We start from the raw sequence: 16,243 nt of genomic DNA, 5'->3' as shown, positions 1-16,243 counted from the left end.
AAACAGAACTTCAATTCATTTTAAGGAGCTGTATATGGTCACCACATCTGCTAGAAATAGCAGCTAAAAGTCCCTTGTATTATGCATCAAAATTTTAAATAAGCAAAGTACATATTAGACAATGTAGTCCTATATATCCATAAAAGATGGGATGGGCACAGCTGGAATGCTTCTGATTATAAGTTTGCCTGAAAAGTGTAGTAGAAGACACTAGACCAGAGGACTACTCTGTAGGATTGGTTCTAGAATCACATGATTGTGAAGTTTACCTCTTAACCACACAGCTATTCAAATCAAAAGATTTGGGAAAACTCTTTGCTCCCTATGGATTATAATCCATTATGACTTTGCTCCAATGTTCTTGATTTTGGGCAGAAGCAGGTTGGGGTCAGCTTTGCTGCTCCCTTGTGGATTTTGCTGCTTAATTAAAGCCTTCCTCCCACCAAGTTTTATTAGTTTTAAACTGTCTTTGATGCTTCTATAACTTGGTTTTTTTCGAGGTGTTGAGGTGGTGGCTCTACACAAACCTCTGAGAAGAGGTGATCCTTATTAGTACGGCCTCTATATTTTGACCTGTTCAGTTTGGGAGACCCTACTAGGAATGTGTACTCCACTGGAATAGCTTTCAGGGATATTGAGACACGCAGAAGCCAACACATCACAACAAGCACTGGACCTTGTGATAGGTCTTAGTGTCTTACTATAGATTCATTCAAAACCCATGGCCTAAGGTAGTTAAAGGTACCCAACTGTATGTGGGTACCAATAAGTAAATACCCCAGAGGTGTCAATCCTTGTTCTCCAAGTGTTGCTGACCATTTGATTCTCTGTGAGAAGCTCTTTTGCTCTTAAGCAGGTTTTACCTCTAATCTAGATGGGTACTCACATACACTCCTAATCCACTAAACTGAATATGTATAGAAGAGGGGGCAGTTTAGTTATTAACCACCTAACTATGAGAAAGATTATATTAGATTATATGACATTACATGATGGTTGATCAACTTGACTTACGATCACAGGCTCTCCAGCTGTGACCATTCCATTTTTTCTCTATGTTCAAGAAGAACCAACAGCCACATTATCCAACACATCTTATTCTATGTCAATGGTGTGTCTGTGAAATTTGATTGATATCTGGCTGCTATTTTTAGCAAGCTGGTTGACTATATAAAGCAGTGGTTCTCAACCATTTTTTTTGCCTCTGGCCCCCTTTGATTCCTATTTCACTATACTGGATCCTTAAAGCCATTTGGTGTTTTTAAAAAATCCTATCTTTATACGTAAATAATATTAAGAATTGTATAAAAAAATTAAGATATTTTGTTGTTGAAGTGCAACCAATTTGTTGCAGATAAACTTTAATGACAAAATCTCATATGGACTTCCAAGGGTCATATGGACCCCAGTTGACAACCATTGATGTAGAGGCTTCTTCAACTTGTGGATCACATGATACTAGTAGCAAGGTAGATACTGGTAGCAAGGTAGATACTAGTAGCAAGGTAGATACTGGTAGCAAGGTACATCTGACATCTTATACTTATTTCATTGAAAATAAATATTCATTTTTAAAGGTATGTTTTTATTAATTACTACTTATCTTTGAATTTTATTTTTTCTCTAGTTGGTGCTGTAGAAAAGGCTCCTGGATTTTTGGAAAAATTTACAACCTATGTTGTTAACAACATTCAAGTGAGTTGCTGTTATTGATACTAGGTCTCTTCTTTTTTTTTTTTCAACTTTTCTGGCCTATCTCTTTTTCTTTCTCCTTTCCTTTCTTCCTCTTTCTATTTCTTTCTCTTACTCTGTCCTTTTTCACGTATATTGCTACCCACCTCCTTTTATTACCTTTTTACCTGTTTTGGTGATGGGTCCTTGATGTGGTTCAGGTTGCTATAGGGGCTTTGGAAACTCAAACATAGGTCGGTCAGTTCAACCAGATCTCACAGATCTGAGGATTATGTCATGCTCTACTCTCTCAGTTTTGGCATGATTCCTGTAGTTGCATGCCCTTCCTTACATCCATTTAAAAAATGGGATGGTCATGGCTGGAATGCTCCTGATGACAGATTTATTTGAAGATTATGGTGGAAAGCACTAGCCCAAGCAGCTATACAGCAGAATTGAACTCAGAATGACATATATGGCAAGGGGGTTTTCTACCCTGTACTCCAAGCCAGGTTGATCTTCTTTAGCTTACCCTTTGGGTACAACTCAGGGACAGCCAAGACAGACAACTGCACTGATAGGGTCATGTGTTGCATATGGATGAGGACAACTGTGTGAAGAAGTGTTACACCCTAACAGTGGAGGAAACCTGTAGAAGAGGTAGACCCAGGAAGACATGGGATGAGGTAATGAAGCACAACCTTCAAACGTTGGGCCTCACAGAAGCAATGAGGAGTGACCGAGACCTTTGGTGATATGCTGCGCTTGAGAAAACCCGGCAAGCCAAGTGAAATCATAGCCGTGACTGATGCCAGTGTCACATGACTCACCCATTTAAAAGTACCCTTCAATTGTCAGGCAATATTCTGTGCTTGAGAAGACCTGTTGAGTCAAGTGAAATCGTAGTCATGGCCAATGCCAGTGCTGCCTGACTGGTTCCCTTGCTGGTGGCATGTAAAAAGCACCATTCGAGCGTGGTTGATGCCAGTGCCACCTGACTGGCTCCCAGGCTGGTGGCACATAAAAAGCACCCACTACATTCTTGGAGTGGTTGGCGTTAGGAAGGGCATCCAGCTGTAGAAACCTTACCAGATCAGATTGGAGCCTGGTGCAGCCTCCTGGCTCGCCACTCCTCAGTCAACCCATGCCAGCATGAAAAGCAGGCATTTAACGATGATAATCATGATGATCATCTCTTTCTTTCACTTTTTTCTTTTTTTATCTTTCTCTCTCTTCCTCACTCTCTCTCTCTCTCCTATTTTCTTCCTTCCTCTCCTACTGTATCTGCATTTTCATTTATGATAATAACCATTGTTGACACTGCCTTATCAACAATGATGTTAAATTTTCACAATTATAGGTAATTAATACAAAAAAAAAACATTAGAATTTCCATTTTTATTTCATCAAAAATCCTTTTTTCTAATTTTTTGAAATGTAATTTAGTGTCTGTCAATGTAAATGTTGACCAAATAACCTGAATTTCTGAAATAAATTTTATCCAGACAAGAGATGGAAGCTAATGTCCTTCCTTCTCCTTCTTGTCATTGTTGTTGTTTTACAAGGCCAGGTCAACTCTGACTGAACAGATCTAAGATGAAATGCATTTCAAGAGTGACCACATTTAGGGCTACATTACTTAAACGTTTCTCTTCTCCGTTTTTTAAGATGGTGGAGTGTGATAAGAATGAACTTTTGCTGCTATTTCTAGCAGGTCATGTGACAGTGTAAGAAGAGGCTCTCTCAAAAATGTTTTCAAACAGTCCATTCACCGACTGAATCAAGGGCCCCCCCCTCGTAAAGAACATTAGTCTTGTCCTTCAGCTCATGAGCACACTAGTGTAAATCTCTTCTTCATCGTCTCCACCACCATTGTTATTGCCATCATCGTCAACACCATAATTTTTACATCCACTTTGCCATGTTGGTATGTGGTGGGAGAGTCTTTCTTGTAGCAAAGTTTTACAGCTAGACACCCCTCCTAATACAAACCTTTTTAGTTGTTCTTTTCTTATTCTAAAATCCAGGATGATATCCTTTGTATTATGTATACTGTTTACATTAGTCAGACTGGCATCCTTACCTTGATTATTGCTTTCACTTTTCAGTTGTGCATACTTCAGCCTTCTTCTTGTATTAACGCAAGATAACTGAATTAGACTGGAGTGTACAACAGTTGAAATGTAGTGAAAGCAACAATGAAGATGAGAACACCATCCTGAACTAATATGAACAGTAGACAGAATACAAATTCCCCAGGTCGGAAATAGATAATTGTCACATCATTTCCATATCCAATTTTATCCCCACTGAACGGGACTAATTACTAACTTTCCAATTCTAAAGAACCACAATTAAACACTGTCTCTGCTGCAACTCATCTATTACCTAAGGCCAAAAATGTAGCCTGATTTATGTCCCTGCTGGACTTGAAGTGCTTTCAGCAAAGTTCGCTTTGTTACCCATATTCTAATTAGACCCCAGCTTCTTTCATTTCCAATATGATGCTTCATCATTTGACACCTGCAAAACTGTTTCATATTGGGCAGTGACAGTATCATTATCATTAGTCTTGTAGTATCAACCAAGGTCAGATCTGATCGGAAGTGGGTGTGGCGGGTGCCAGATCAACCTATGATTTTGAGGTGGGGGCATCTTTTCTCAGCTAGAAGTTAATGGTAGACACCCACCTTTTTTTTTTATTATGGATCATTTCTTGTTCATTTATTTCATTTATGTTACATGTATGTACTCCATGTACACTATAAGTGCATATATATCAATACAGAAATCATGTATTTAGCAGTGATTGTAATCACTAAAATATATACCATGTAGTTGGAAATGGCCTACATTTTACCTTTTAACCTGAGCAGCTTTAACAGACCTTGCTATAGATACTTCCTCATCTTTGAGCAACTTATGAAAACTATTGATATGTCATGCTTTATAAACTCTACATGTAGTATATATTCATATATTATGCCTATTTAATCTACATATGTATCTGACTATTAATACTAACTGTCCATTTTGTTTCTGTTTTTTTTTTCAGTTATCCATATCCAGTGTTCATTTTCGTTATGAAGACACGGTCACCAATGTGGATCGTCCATTTGCTTGTGGTTTTATGCTTAAAAATATCTCTGCTCAAAGCACCGATTCCCGTTGGCACCCAACAATTCTTGACAGCTCTGATACATTATTACACAAAGTAAGTTGATTAACTTTCAAATTAAGAATAATCATTGCAGTTTTTAATAAAAATTTATAAATCACCTTAGCTGCCATTACTTGCAAGTGAGTATGACCTAGGGGCAAGTACCATGCTTTTGCAAATTCTTTTCGGTGCCTGAGCAGATATAAACACACTCTCATTCTTCCCACTCCTTCACCCAGAGAAACATCAAAGACATGACAGTTGGAGAGAAAGAGAGAGAGTTGTACCAGTACAGCTGATTCTAATGTATACCATAGTAAGATGAAATGAAGTACCTTGCTCAAGAACTCAACAGGCCTCTTGGTCAAAGAATCAAATCCATGACTTACAGTTGTGTCCCTAATTCTAAACCTAGCCACTAGATCATGCGCCTTCACAACAGGTCTTTTTCTTAAAGCTGTAAACAACCAAATTATAAATATCTCACCTATTATCACACCTGTTAGTTTAATACTTTACAGCTGTATGAGTTGTTGTCTGGCTTTCTATCTATGTATTTTTAAAATTATTTTGTCTGTCTGTCTGTTTCTTTATTTATCTATCTACCTATCTGTGTGTGTGTGTGTGTGTGTGTGTATGTGTATGCATGTGGTGGGCTCCTGGCACCAGATTTCCAAGGTTTTGAAAAGTGTGGAACCACCTCTAAGTCACTATTGTTTCCAGGTTTACTCTGATCTGGCGTAGTAACACCTGTCAAGTTCCCAGCTATTAGCATGTGAGCCACTAGGAGTGAAAGACTTCTAGTTCTTGCTAGAACTCCCTTCTAGAAGGTAAGCTTATATAAAAAAAATTTTAAGGGCAGATGGTTTCTGGTCATCTCGTGTTATTCCACTGATTTTGTAGCTGGTTTCCCTGAAAAGTTGGTCCATTACTGTGCAACACTTTATCCACTAAAAAGCAAATTCATTCACAGGAACTTCTTTCTGCAAATGAATTTGGTTCTTGGAACATTTACACAAACTTTACTGAGTTTAAGAAATGGTCTTGGTCTTACTACAAGGTTGCCAAGCAAATTTCTCCATTAGAGGGCTATACGTCTGAAAATCTAATCACTAATATTCCTCTTTTCTTGTCTCTTCTCTGTTTTTTCTTACAGCTTGCCCAATTACAAGACCTTTCAGTGTATTGGAATCCCTACTTGCCTGAAAATCATCTTGTTCGATCACGACTAAACACAGACGAGTGGAGAGTGAGTAGCTTATGAGTCATTGCTTGTTTCCTACCATCACCATTGCTATTTGCCAGAGTTGCTGCCTGCTGCTGCTGCTGTTGATTTTATTATTGTTGTTTAACTTTGGTCAGTCTTGATTAAGGAAACCCAAGATCAAAAATAATCTGGTCATCACCCAACTCCATCTTTTTTTCGAGTGCATCTAGGAATACATGATCTAATCTGTTTGTTGTCCACCTCTTTCAGATGATGCAATTACATGGTCATTTGAGAGAGAGTTGGCTGGTATTTCATGTATTTAGTCCTAAGTCAGTCAAAATCAAGTACATCTATGATCAAAGACAATCCAACTGTGATGACCTTAATTTTTTTTCCAGACCTATTATTTCTAGAACTACATTATCTAACACAGGTGATTTCTTCTTGTTTAACATGTTAATCACCAGATGTACCACTGGTGGTTCATCACAAACTTCACACACCTGCCAGAATCACCACCAATGGTACATTTTAATAATTTGAGAAAATATTTTATTCTGTATTTTTGACATAGTTTTGAGGATAGTTAATTTCACAATTTCACAATTAAACTTTAATATTTAGCACTTGTATTATTATACAAGTGCTAAATATTAAAGTTTAATTGTGAAATATTGTAAAAATGTCAAAAAATTATATTTCCTTGTAATTGAATAAGGACTGTGTAAAATATGTGATATCACTGTTAAGTGCCAATAGCAGGCCATGACAGTTAACATGTTTGAGGGATATTTTGCTACTATTTCTATTATGTTACAACTAGGTTGAAAAGTGCTCTCTCTTTTTGGCTAGTTCTGCCAGGTTAGAAAGCTACAGTTTTCAATGCCTTCTTCCACCTACCATTCTTCTCATTCACGAAATTCCTTCAAGTTGGTATCATACTAAGAGCAAGACGAACCCTGAGGCAAAAATCAATTTGGTGAAGGAAAGTATTGAAAAAGAGAAAGATTTGTCATTTTGAAAGAGATTCAAAGAAATACTTTATGACATGTATGTGGAGAAGGGGAAGATGGTGACCTTGTAACATGGAGGATAACCCCAGGAGTGTCTACAAGGCAGCCTGCCTGCTTTGTGGAGATTGCTCTGGTCTAGAATTTCAACGTCTGCAAATAAGTCATATTTGAGCATGTTTTCTGCTTGATCAGCTGATATGACAACGAAGCAACCATCACTACCAGTATCACCACCACCACCACCACCACCACCACCACCACTACCACCACCACCACCACCACTACCACCACCACCACTACCACCACCACCACAATCACTGTAATGACCACCACCAGCATTGTCACCATTATCATAGCCATCACACCATTATCACTACCATTATCACTACCACCATCTCTACCACCTTCACCACCATGATCAACACCATTAATAGCCATTACAGCTGCTGTTGTCGCTACTGCTGCTGCTGCTACTACTACTACTACTACTACCAAAACCACCACCACCATTACTACTAACTTTGTTTTTTTATTATTTATTGTTTGATACCATTTAAAAAAATGTTGTATTCCAGAATCTTCTCAAGTCATCCATTGATACACACAAAATATTTGAGGAAGATGCAGAGTTTAGTAAGTTTTATATTTTCCCTTAAATTCATGTTTCTAATTTATTCTGCTTGAAACATAGTGTAAAATTATGTCAATTTGCAATTCTTGAGGCAATTCTGCAGTTATTTTGGGAACAATAAGGTTATTGGAAGTCGACAGTAAACTATAAGAATAAAGAATTTCTTTTTCAAGTTACAGAATAGGTGTGGTAAGAAGTTAGCTTCCTAACCATATGATTTTTGGTTCAATCCCACTGCATGGCACCTTGGGAAAATGTCCTCTACTATAGCCTTGGGCCAACCAAAGCCTTGGAAGTGAATTTGGCAGACAGAAAATGAAAGAAGCCCATTTTATATGTGTGTGTTTGTTTGTGTGTGTATGCGTGTGTGCGTGCATGTATGTTTTTGTCTTTGTGTCAGTGTTTGTCTCCCCTACCACTGCTTGACACCCAGTGTTGGTGTGTTTACATCTCCATAACTTAATGGTTTGACAAACGCAACCAATAGAATAAGCACCAGGCTTTAAAAAAAGTAAGTATTAAGACCGATCCATTTGTCTGAGATTCTTCAAGACACTGCCCCAGCATGGCTACAGTCTAATGATTAAAACAAATAAAAGATTACATTTTTTAAAAGTTTTTGATTCTTGGAATAATACCATTCCATCCAAGTGGCATTGAAGATGTAGTCTTATGAGGGAACATCTTTGAAATCTGTATTCTTTGTTATACTCTTGAAATTTCAACCTTGAGACTAGTTATTTTTAAAAAATTTTATATTTCAAAAAGTGAACAATTTTATGGAACAAAATTGGTGACATAATTCTGTTATGGTAGAACTGTTTTAGAAATACTTTCAGAAATCTTAATATGCTGAAATCTGTCCTTGCTTTTATATAAAATAAAGTGCATCTGGCTTGATTTGAATCCACAGTACCAATGAATGAAGTGCAGCAGCTGCACCGTTGAGTATTCTGTTATATGTATGTACACCCTCCACCACACACACACACATTTTTTATTTGAAATATTTATCAATAGATTGTTTTATAAATTAACTAGCATTATGACCCGTCGTTGCCGGGTCATAGTACTTGTGCATGTATGTATGTGTATATATATGTGTACATATTACATGTACATCTATATATACACATCTACACATAAAATACAAAATACAAAGTTATATCTTGATATCGCTAGTGATAACAATACTCAAAATATATAACAGACTGGAATTGTAGGCCCGTCTCTTGCAATTTCAATCAATTGTATCTTGTCCTCCCTCTTGTATACAATCCAGCCTACCTCTACTTCTGGGGGGACATTTTTAATTTTTATCCGGGCCGTCCTACGTCCCAGATATAAAGGTAAAAATAAAATATTTCCACTTTGTAAGGTTCGAGTTGAGTATTCCCTTGCACGCTCTGTTGACTCGAACCTTGCTTCTATTGTGGTGAATTTACCGCCTCTAGTTAGATATCTTTCATAGTCGCACCAAGACACTTTTCGATGGTGCTTTCCTCCATGTGTTCAAATCTTCTTTTTTCTCTACATTGTATACTTTATAGACCATAGTCTTTTCTTTAATTTAATTTTTTATTTCGTTTGGTGGTGTTATCCTAGATTCACCATCTTTGTCGGTGATCAATCCGTATTTCTTCCATTGTAATTTCAATGAGTTCGCGCCCATCGACGGCTGCAGCGAAATTCATTTTTGGACTTTCTTCTATTGAAGGCATTCTAAGAAATATGCTTCCGTGTAAACGGTGAAAATATTGTCAATTTCCCCAAACAGGGACACAATTCAATTTTTAAACAATAACCAAAGCTCCTTCTCTCAAAGGGGGAGGGTTACAGTTTACAATTATTTAACAAATGCAACACAATAATGTTTCCTTTATGAGGAACCAACAAACGTGATAACAATAGTTAAACAGTAATAATAATAACAACAAACCTTATGATGAATCAGAAAGCAGTAAGTAGTTGAAGCTTTATGTATAAGAAATAAACCAACAGCAGTACTCTGTAGAAGCGGCTGTTCGAGAAAACAGATATTACATACAGCCAAATTTCATATAGATACCTAATGTTAGCTAATTAGCAGATAATCTAATGTAAAAGCACAGCTCCATCTGGATTATTCCATTTCTGCATGCTAATTTTATTTTTAATTTATTCCCATTCATGTGAAACCACTTATTCAAGTCATTGATGCAATTTTATACCAATTGCTATTTTTACTTTTGTTATGTTACGATTACATTATACTTTAGTTTGATTTTAATTATTACTTACTACATATAATTCAATTGTTATTATTATTTTTATTGTTAAAGTGAAAGTATCTGACATAAAATAGAGAAATGTTTTTGTTTCACTTTAACACATAATACTGAAATAGTGGAGAAGATATGATATTGCTATGGGCTCGCTCTAGGCAAGAAGTTGAACATTTTTTTGCCCATGAAACTACATGGACCCTAAGTAAGGCATGTGTAAAATTTGAATGAAATTGGTTGCGTAGTTCTCAAGTTTTAGGGAAATACACAGACAGACAGACAGACACACATTCTCAGTTTTATATATAGAGAGATACAAATAATATTGCATCTGTGACAGATTATGCCTTTGGTTTCATTCCTTAAAGCATTACCCATATAGATTTTGGCAGAATGACGTTACAAATAATAATGTTCCACCTGTTAACAGAGGCTGTTTCCTATTTTATTCCATTAGTTATCAGTTAATTGTTTTATGAATAATATAAATGTTGTGTGTATGGCAGTTTATGTCTGGTTTTGTTCTATAGTCAAAGAGTTACATATGTTGACTTGTAGCAGCAGACTATTATTAAAGATCAAAGCAGAAAGAGGATAAATCATCATCATCATCATCATCATTTAACATCTGTTTTTCCATGCTGGCATGGGTTGGATGGTTTGACCAGAGCTGCTAAAGCCAGGGGCCAGAACCAGGCTCCATTTTCTGTTCTGGCATGGTTTCTATGGCTGGATGCTCTTCCTAATGCCAACCACTCCACAGAGTGTATGAGAAGGTTTTTATGTGGCACCAGCACCATTTTATGTGGCACCAGCACCAGTATCAATTCTGGTGTGGCAGATGGGTCTTTTCAGTTCAGCACATCACCAGATATCTCAGTTCTTTCTCATCTCCTTCAGAAGGTTCAGTGTCTAAAGTATTTGTTAAAGACAAATAATAAATACATAAAACAAAACAGATTCAGAATATTGTTGTAGTTGGGGATGGTCATATTGTTGACAATTAACCACACGCACTATATACTTGGTCTTCACTTCAGCTTTATTATTGTTATTATTATTATTATTATTGAGTGAGAGAGCAGTGAATGCTATTGATGTGACACTGGGGTAAAATATACGAAGCCCAGTATACCCATCATGACTATCCGTCTGATAAGGGTACACCAGGCACATGCATCACAATCATATGTGCGCAACTTGGTGATCTCATATCAAGATAAACAGGTGAGGCCCAGTTAGAATTTTCTTCACGTCGAGTAGCCCATCCCGCTCAAAAGGTCCCTGAATAAGAATTGTTTAAGGATGTTGAACAAACCACCCATGTTTCCAAAGGTGAATTATCCAAACCTCTAAGAATTCCTTTCAACACACAGCTATGATGCTCACCCACTACTTCTGCTTGTGATCAGAGATGCACATATCATCAGCCACTAAGGGACATGCTCAACTGGTTAAGGTTAAACAACTTACAAGCAAATCTATGGTATAGAACAGAATATTTGCTTTAACCCTTTTAACCTTTGCTTTTATACCAAGACAAAACAATGTATATGATAACACTTCCAATCAGTTAAGATCAGAAGCTATGAGGGCCACTGCCTGGTACTACATCAGGGCAAGTTATTATTATTATTGTTATTATTATTATTGTTATTATTATTATTATTATTATTGCCTTTGCACAGCTTCTAATGCTGGAGATGTATTACAGTGTCAGCTGTTCACTACGAGTGAACTAAGGTAACACCTCTTATTTCCGGAGTATTTGAGTGGTTCCAAGCAATGCTGTTTTCTGCAAGTGCTCCACACTTATTGCAGCCCCTATTTGTTCCATGTACTTATCGAGATTTTTGCTCACTGTTTCCAGGGCTCTGACAATTAATGGTACTACTGCTACCTTTTTCATCGACCACAACTGCTTAACTTCCCAAGCTAACCTGTCATATCTCTCGACTTTTCTTTCTTCCTTATCGCATACCTTGTCATTATTATTATTATTATTATTATTATTATTATTATTATTATTATTATTATTATTATTATTATTATTATTATTATTTTAGTGCCCTTTGTCTGGAATCTTTTGTCACAATCCTGAGACCTCTTTGGTGATTCTCCATCCCATGTGTCCCCTCCTAATAACAAAGCTGAAGTGGAGACCAAATATATAGTGCATGTGGTTAATTGGCCAAAATATGACCATCCTCAAATATAACAATATCTGTTTCAATGCGATTTTGCTTTAAGAATCTTGCAAAACAAATACACACACTTAGTTCAGAATAAATTAACATTTATTTACTTCATTATCTATTTCTAATTTTGTGATTAATTTGATCTTTTTTTTCTCTTTTATAAAATTAACATATCAGTGGGTTTGATATCTCTACAAATTTTTAGTTTGTTTAGGAGTTGGCATAGTCAAGTGATTGAGAAGTTCATTTTGCAACTACATCATCATCATTAAACGATGATGCTGATGATGATGATAGTTTTAGCTTCAGTTTCACTATGTGTGTATCTATGTATTTATGTATGTGTGTATGTGTCTTTGTTTTTGCACCCCTCCCTTGACAACTGGTGTCAGTTTGTTTACATCCCTGTAACTTGGCAGTTCAGCAAAAGAGACCTACAGAATTAATGTAAGTACTGGGGGTCAATTTGTTTGAGTTGAACCTTCCAAGGCAGTGCTGCTCCAGCATGGCCACAGTCCAATGACTGAAATAAGTGAAAGAAAAATCTCATGATCAACAAAAAAAAAAACCCATTCCAGCCATAATGATCCAATCAGAAATTCCTCTCTTCATTATATCCCCCACCATTTCTTTTTTTTTTTTTCATCTCTAACAACAGGTTGTATTATTTGAGGATGATTTAGCTACTACTTCTAGTTAATTCGAATGACCATGGAGAATCTCCCTTGTTTCACTCAATTAATATGATAGGGTTTATGAAGGCAATGAAAAAGCAGAAACATTACCGTGATGGGCAGAATGCTTTAGTAGCGTCTCTTTTGACTAAACAGTCTGAGTTCAAATTCTGTCATGGTTAACTTTGTCTTTTATCCTTTCAGGGATAAAATAAGAACCAGTTGATCACTGGGGTTGATTAATTGAGTAGCCCCTTCCCCCTTCCCCAAATTGCTGGCTTTGTACCCAAATTTGAAACCAAAATATATCTGTTTATGATTTCTGATTTAATATGTCTGCTGTTATGTTTCCAGTTATGAAACCCATCTCTGCTCATGCCAAAGTGATACTGAATAAAAATGGAGGGTTCAAAGTTCCTAAGATATTTTCAGACCTATCTCTGGAAGACATTGAAGTTAGATTTTCACGGCAACAGGTAAGATTGTTTGTTTTACCTTTTAGTGTTTTAGTCTTTTTTTTTTTACTCCTCATTCCATTCTTAATGTTGCTGCTGTTGATGTTATTGTTGGTACTTAGCTCCAGGGTAACCCTGATAAAGTTGATTTAGGGTGAAAGTAATTCTGTTTTCATCATCTTCATCTTTTAACATTCATGTTCCATGTTGGCATGGGTTGGATGGTTTGATGGGATCCAGAAGATTCAAGGACTTCATTGTGCTCCACTTTCCGCTTTGGCAGGGTTTGTATGATTGGATCCCCTTAAAATCAACAACCACTTTTCAGTGTGTACTGAGTGCTTTTTTCAGTGGCACCAGCACCAGTGAGGTTGCCATGCAGCTTATGAGACTACAATCCTTTTCAACTGATTGAGTTTACAGTTGAAAAAGGCAGCTTTGAAGTGTGAAAGAAGGGACCAGAATAGTATAGGTTTGTTGCTGTAAAGATGTGGCACGACTGATTGCATTATAAAAGAGAAGGTAGAAGTAACAAGGGTGGGACAGGAAAGAGTTAAGTAAATAGTAAGAGGAAGTATCTTTCAAGGTATGGGGTGATTAGAATGAGTGGGGACAGGAGAATAGGGAGTATGGGTGGGTAGAAGCTGCATGAGTGTAAGGGGGAGAGTAAGAGATGGTAAGAGATAGGGAATGGGTAAATATAATCAATGAAGAGCCTCAGTGGATGCATGGTTGATGATAAATGTACATTGGAGGAGGTATCTTACTACTATTTTTAGCTGGTTGATTGCCTGAATGGAAGTCTCTTGTCTTGTGTTTATTATTACCAGCCTAATTCCTCTCCCAAGGTTCAATAATTAATTTTACTTCAATTGCAATTCTAAGAGATGGTAACGGATGGTGACAATATTTGTATTTCATGGGATTGTAATTTGTTGAGGATGATAACAATGATGATTCCTTTAACAGATGGTGATCATTGTTGGCCCTGATTGAATAGACCTGTGATTACATCCACTCTAGCCATGGCCATCCTGTCTTTTTTTTTTCGCTGGCATAATGTAGCTTCTGTCTTATTATCCAATTTATTTTCACTTTATTTAAGATCCCAGAATGTTATTTGAGTGGAATTGTAACCAATTCCACTCAAATACAAGTCAGATGAACAGCCTGGTAAAAAGACTCCTTCATTGGTTTGATGTACAAATCATCAGCATATCAATTACCTATTCCCCACTCCTTTCTACTCTAGGCACAAGGCTTGAAATATTTGGGGAGAGGGCCAGTCGATTAGACTGACCCCAGTATGCAACTGCTACTTAATTTATCCACCCCGAAAAGATAAAAGGCAAAGTCTGCCTCAGCAGAATTTGAACGTAAAGACAGACGAAATACCACTAAGCATTTCGCCCGGTATGCTAATGTTTCTGCCAGCTTGCTGCCTTACCTACTCCTCAGTATTGAGGTATCCAACCTTAGGCCCCACAGATCACTGGCTTATAGATTGGCCTTAAGCTGGTCCTGATTGAACATATGTATCTAATGTTGGCAGGAGTAAAATACATACAAGCGCAATAAAAGAACCTCCCATATTTTAGATGGTCAAGAAGGAGGCATCTAGGATTTTTTTAATGCATCTTGAATATCAGTAAAATACACAATCAGCATCTCTTCATAATTTAATTAAAGTGACCTATAGGAGCAGGGGTGGAAGTTTACTTTCTGGCCATAAAGTTGTGGGTTTAGTCTCACTGATTGGCATCTTGGACAAGGCCAAATATTCTGCTCAATACCACAAATTTGCTTGTCCATTGTTTGACCTTAACCAGTTGAGCGTGTCCCTTAGTGACTGATAATATGTACACAGGAGTAGGAGTAGTGGGGGAGCATCATAGCCATATATTGAGAGGGACTCTTTTTGGTTTGAATAATTAACCTTTGGAAACATAGATGTTTTGTTCATCTACCTTAAGCAAACCATATTCAAGGACCTTTTGAGTGGAGTGGGTTACTCAACCTGAAGAAACTTCTAACAGGGCCCCACCTGCAAGGTCATGTACTGTTTATCTTGATATGAGATGACCATGTTGTGCACATATGGTTGTGATGCATATGCCTCATGTACCTTTATCAGACAGGTAGTCATGATGGGTATATTGGGCATCGTATATTCTACCCCAGCATCACTTTGATGGTATGTGTTGTTCTCTCACTCAGTAATAATAATAATAATGATGATGATGATGATGATAATAACAATAATGATAATAATGATTACTTTTTGTCCTCTCCCTACAGTTACTGAATATGATTAATTTAGTTGATTCCTTCCAAATGATGGCTGTCAACAGAAAGTACCGCAAATACCATCCAAATGTTCCATTGAAGGTGAGCCCACAAGCATGGTGGATTTATGCTTACAATGCAATTCTTGAAGAAAGAATTCGACCTTTCTCCTGGGAAAGAATTTTGAAACACAGGTGAGATATTCCTATTTTTATACCTGTATACCCTCCACCTATATTATGTAATTCATGTTGTTGTTTAGCTGTAACTCTTCTGCTGTTTTGTTTTCAGTGTATCAGATGTCTTTGAGTGTGCTGGGGCCACATGCTTGTGACTGCAGGGTTGTGACTGAGTGCGACTGACCTTCAGTCTAATAACATTCTCACCATGCAATGTCAGTTAGTCATTAATCAATACATGTTAGAATAAACAGATGAATATATCACAATTTGAACAGCAAAGGTTTTGCAAGAGTGACACATTTGTGTGAAATTCTCTGCACATTGGGAAACAACTTTTACTCAGACACAGCTGACAATTGTTTTGAGTTGGATGCAAGATTACAGGTGCCACCAACACTTCAAATTGGGAACACCATCCACTGAGGACGATGCTAAAAGGATTATCTTTTATCAGTTATCTTTTGCTTGCTTCAGTCATTAAGCTGTGGTCATGCTGGGG

At 37.0% G+C, this 16,243-nt stretch overlaps 1 protein-coding gene across 1 annotated transcript in view; it reads left to right on the top strand.

Moving 5' to 3' along the window:
- Positions 1-16,243, top strand: part of LOC115223083 (vacuolar protein sorting-associated protein 13A) — a 311,737-nt gene that overhangs the window by 137,857 nt on the left and 157,637 nt on the right. The window contains exons 7-12 of the mRNA XM_036512095.1: positions 1,628-1,695; positions 4,727-4,885; positions 5,988-6,080; positions 7,630-7,687; positions 13,176-13,297; positions 15,575-15,756. Of these exons, the coding sequence (XP_036367988.1) occupies positions 1,628-1,695; positions 4,727-4,885; positions 5,988-6,080; positions 7,630-7,687; positions 13,176-13,297; positions 15,575-15,756 (682 nt within the window). The remainder of the gene's footprint in view (positions 1-1,627; positions 1,696-4,726; positions 4,886-5,987; positions 6,081-7,629; positions 7,688-13,175; positions 13,298-15,574; positions 15,757-16,243) is intronic.

Source organism: Octopus sinensis, linkage group LG22 (genome assembly GCF_006345805.1).
Source record: "Octopus sinensis linkage group LG22, ASM634580v1, whole genome shotgun sequence".
Lineage (NCBI taxonomy): Eukaryota > Metazoa > Mollusca > Cephalopoda > Octopoda > Octopodidae > Octopus > Octopus sinensis.
The sequence above is the reverse complement of the archived record's forward strand: the minus strand, read 5'-3'. Positions and strand labels throughout refer to the sequence as shown.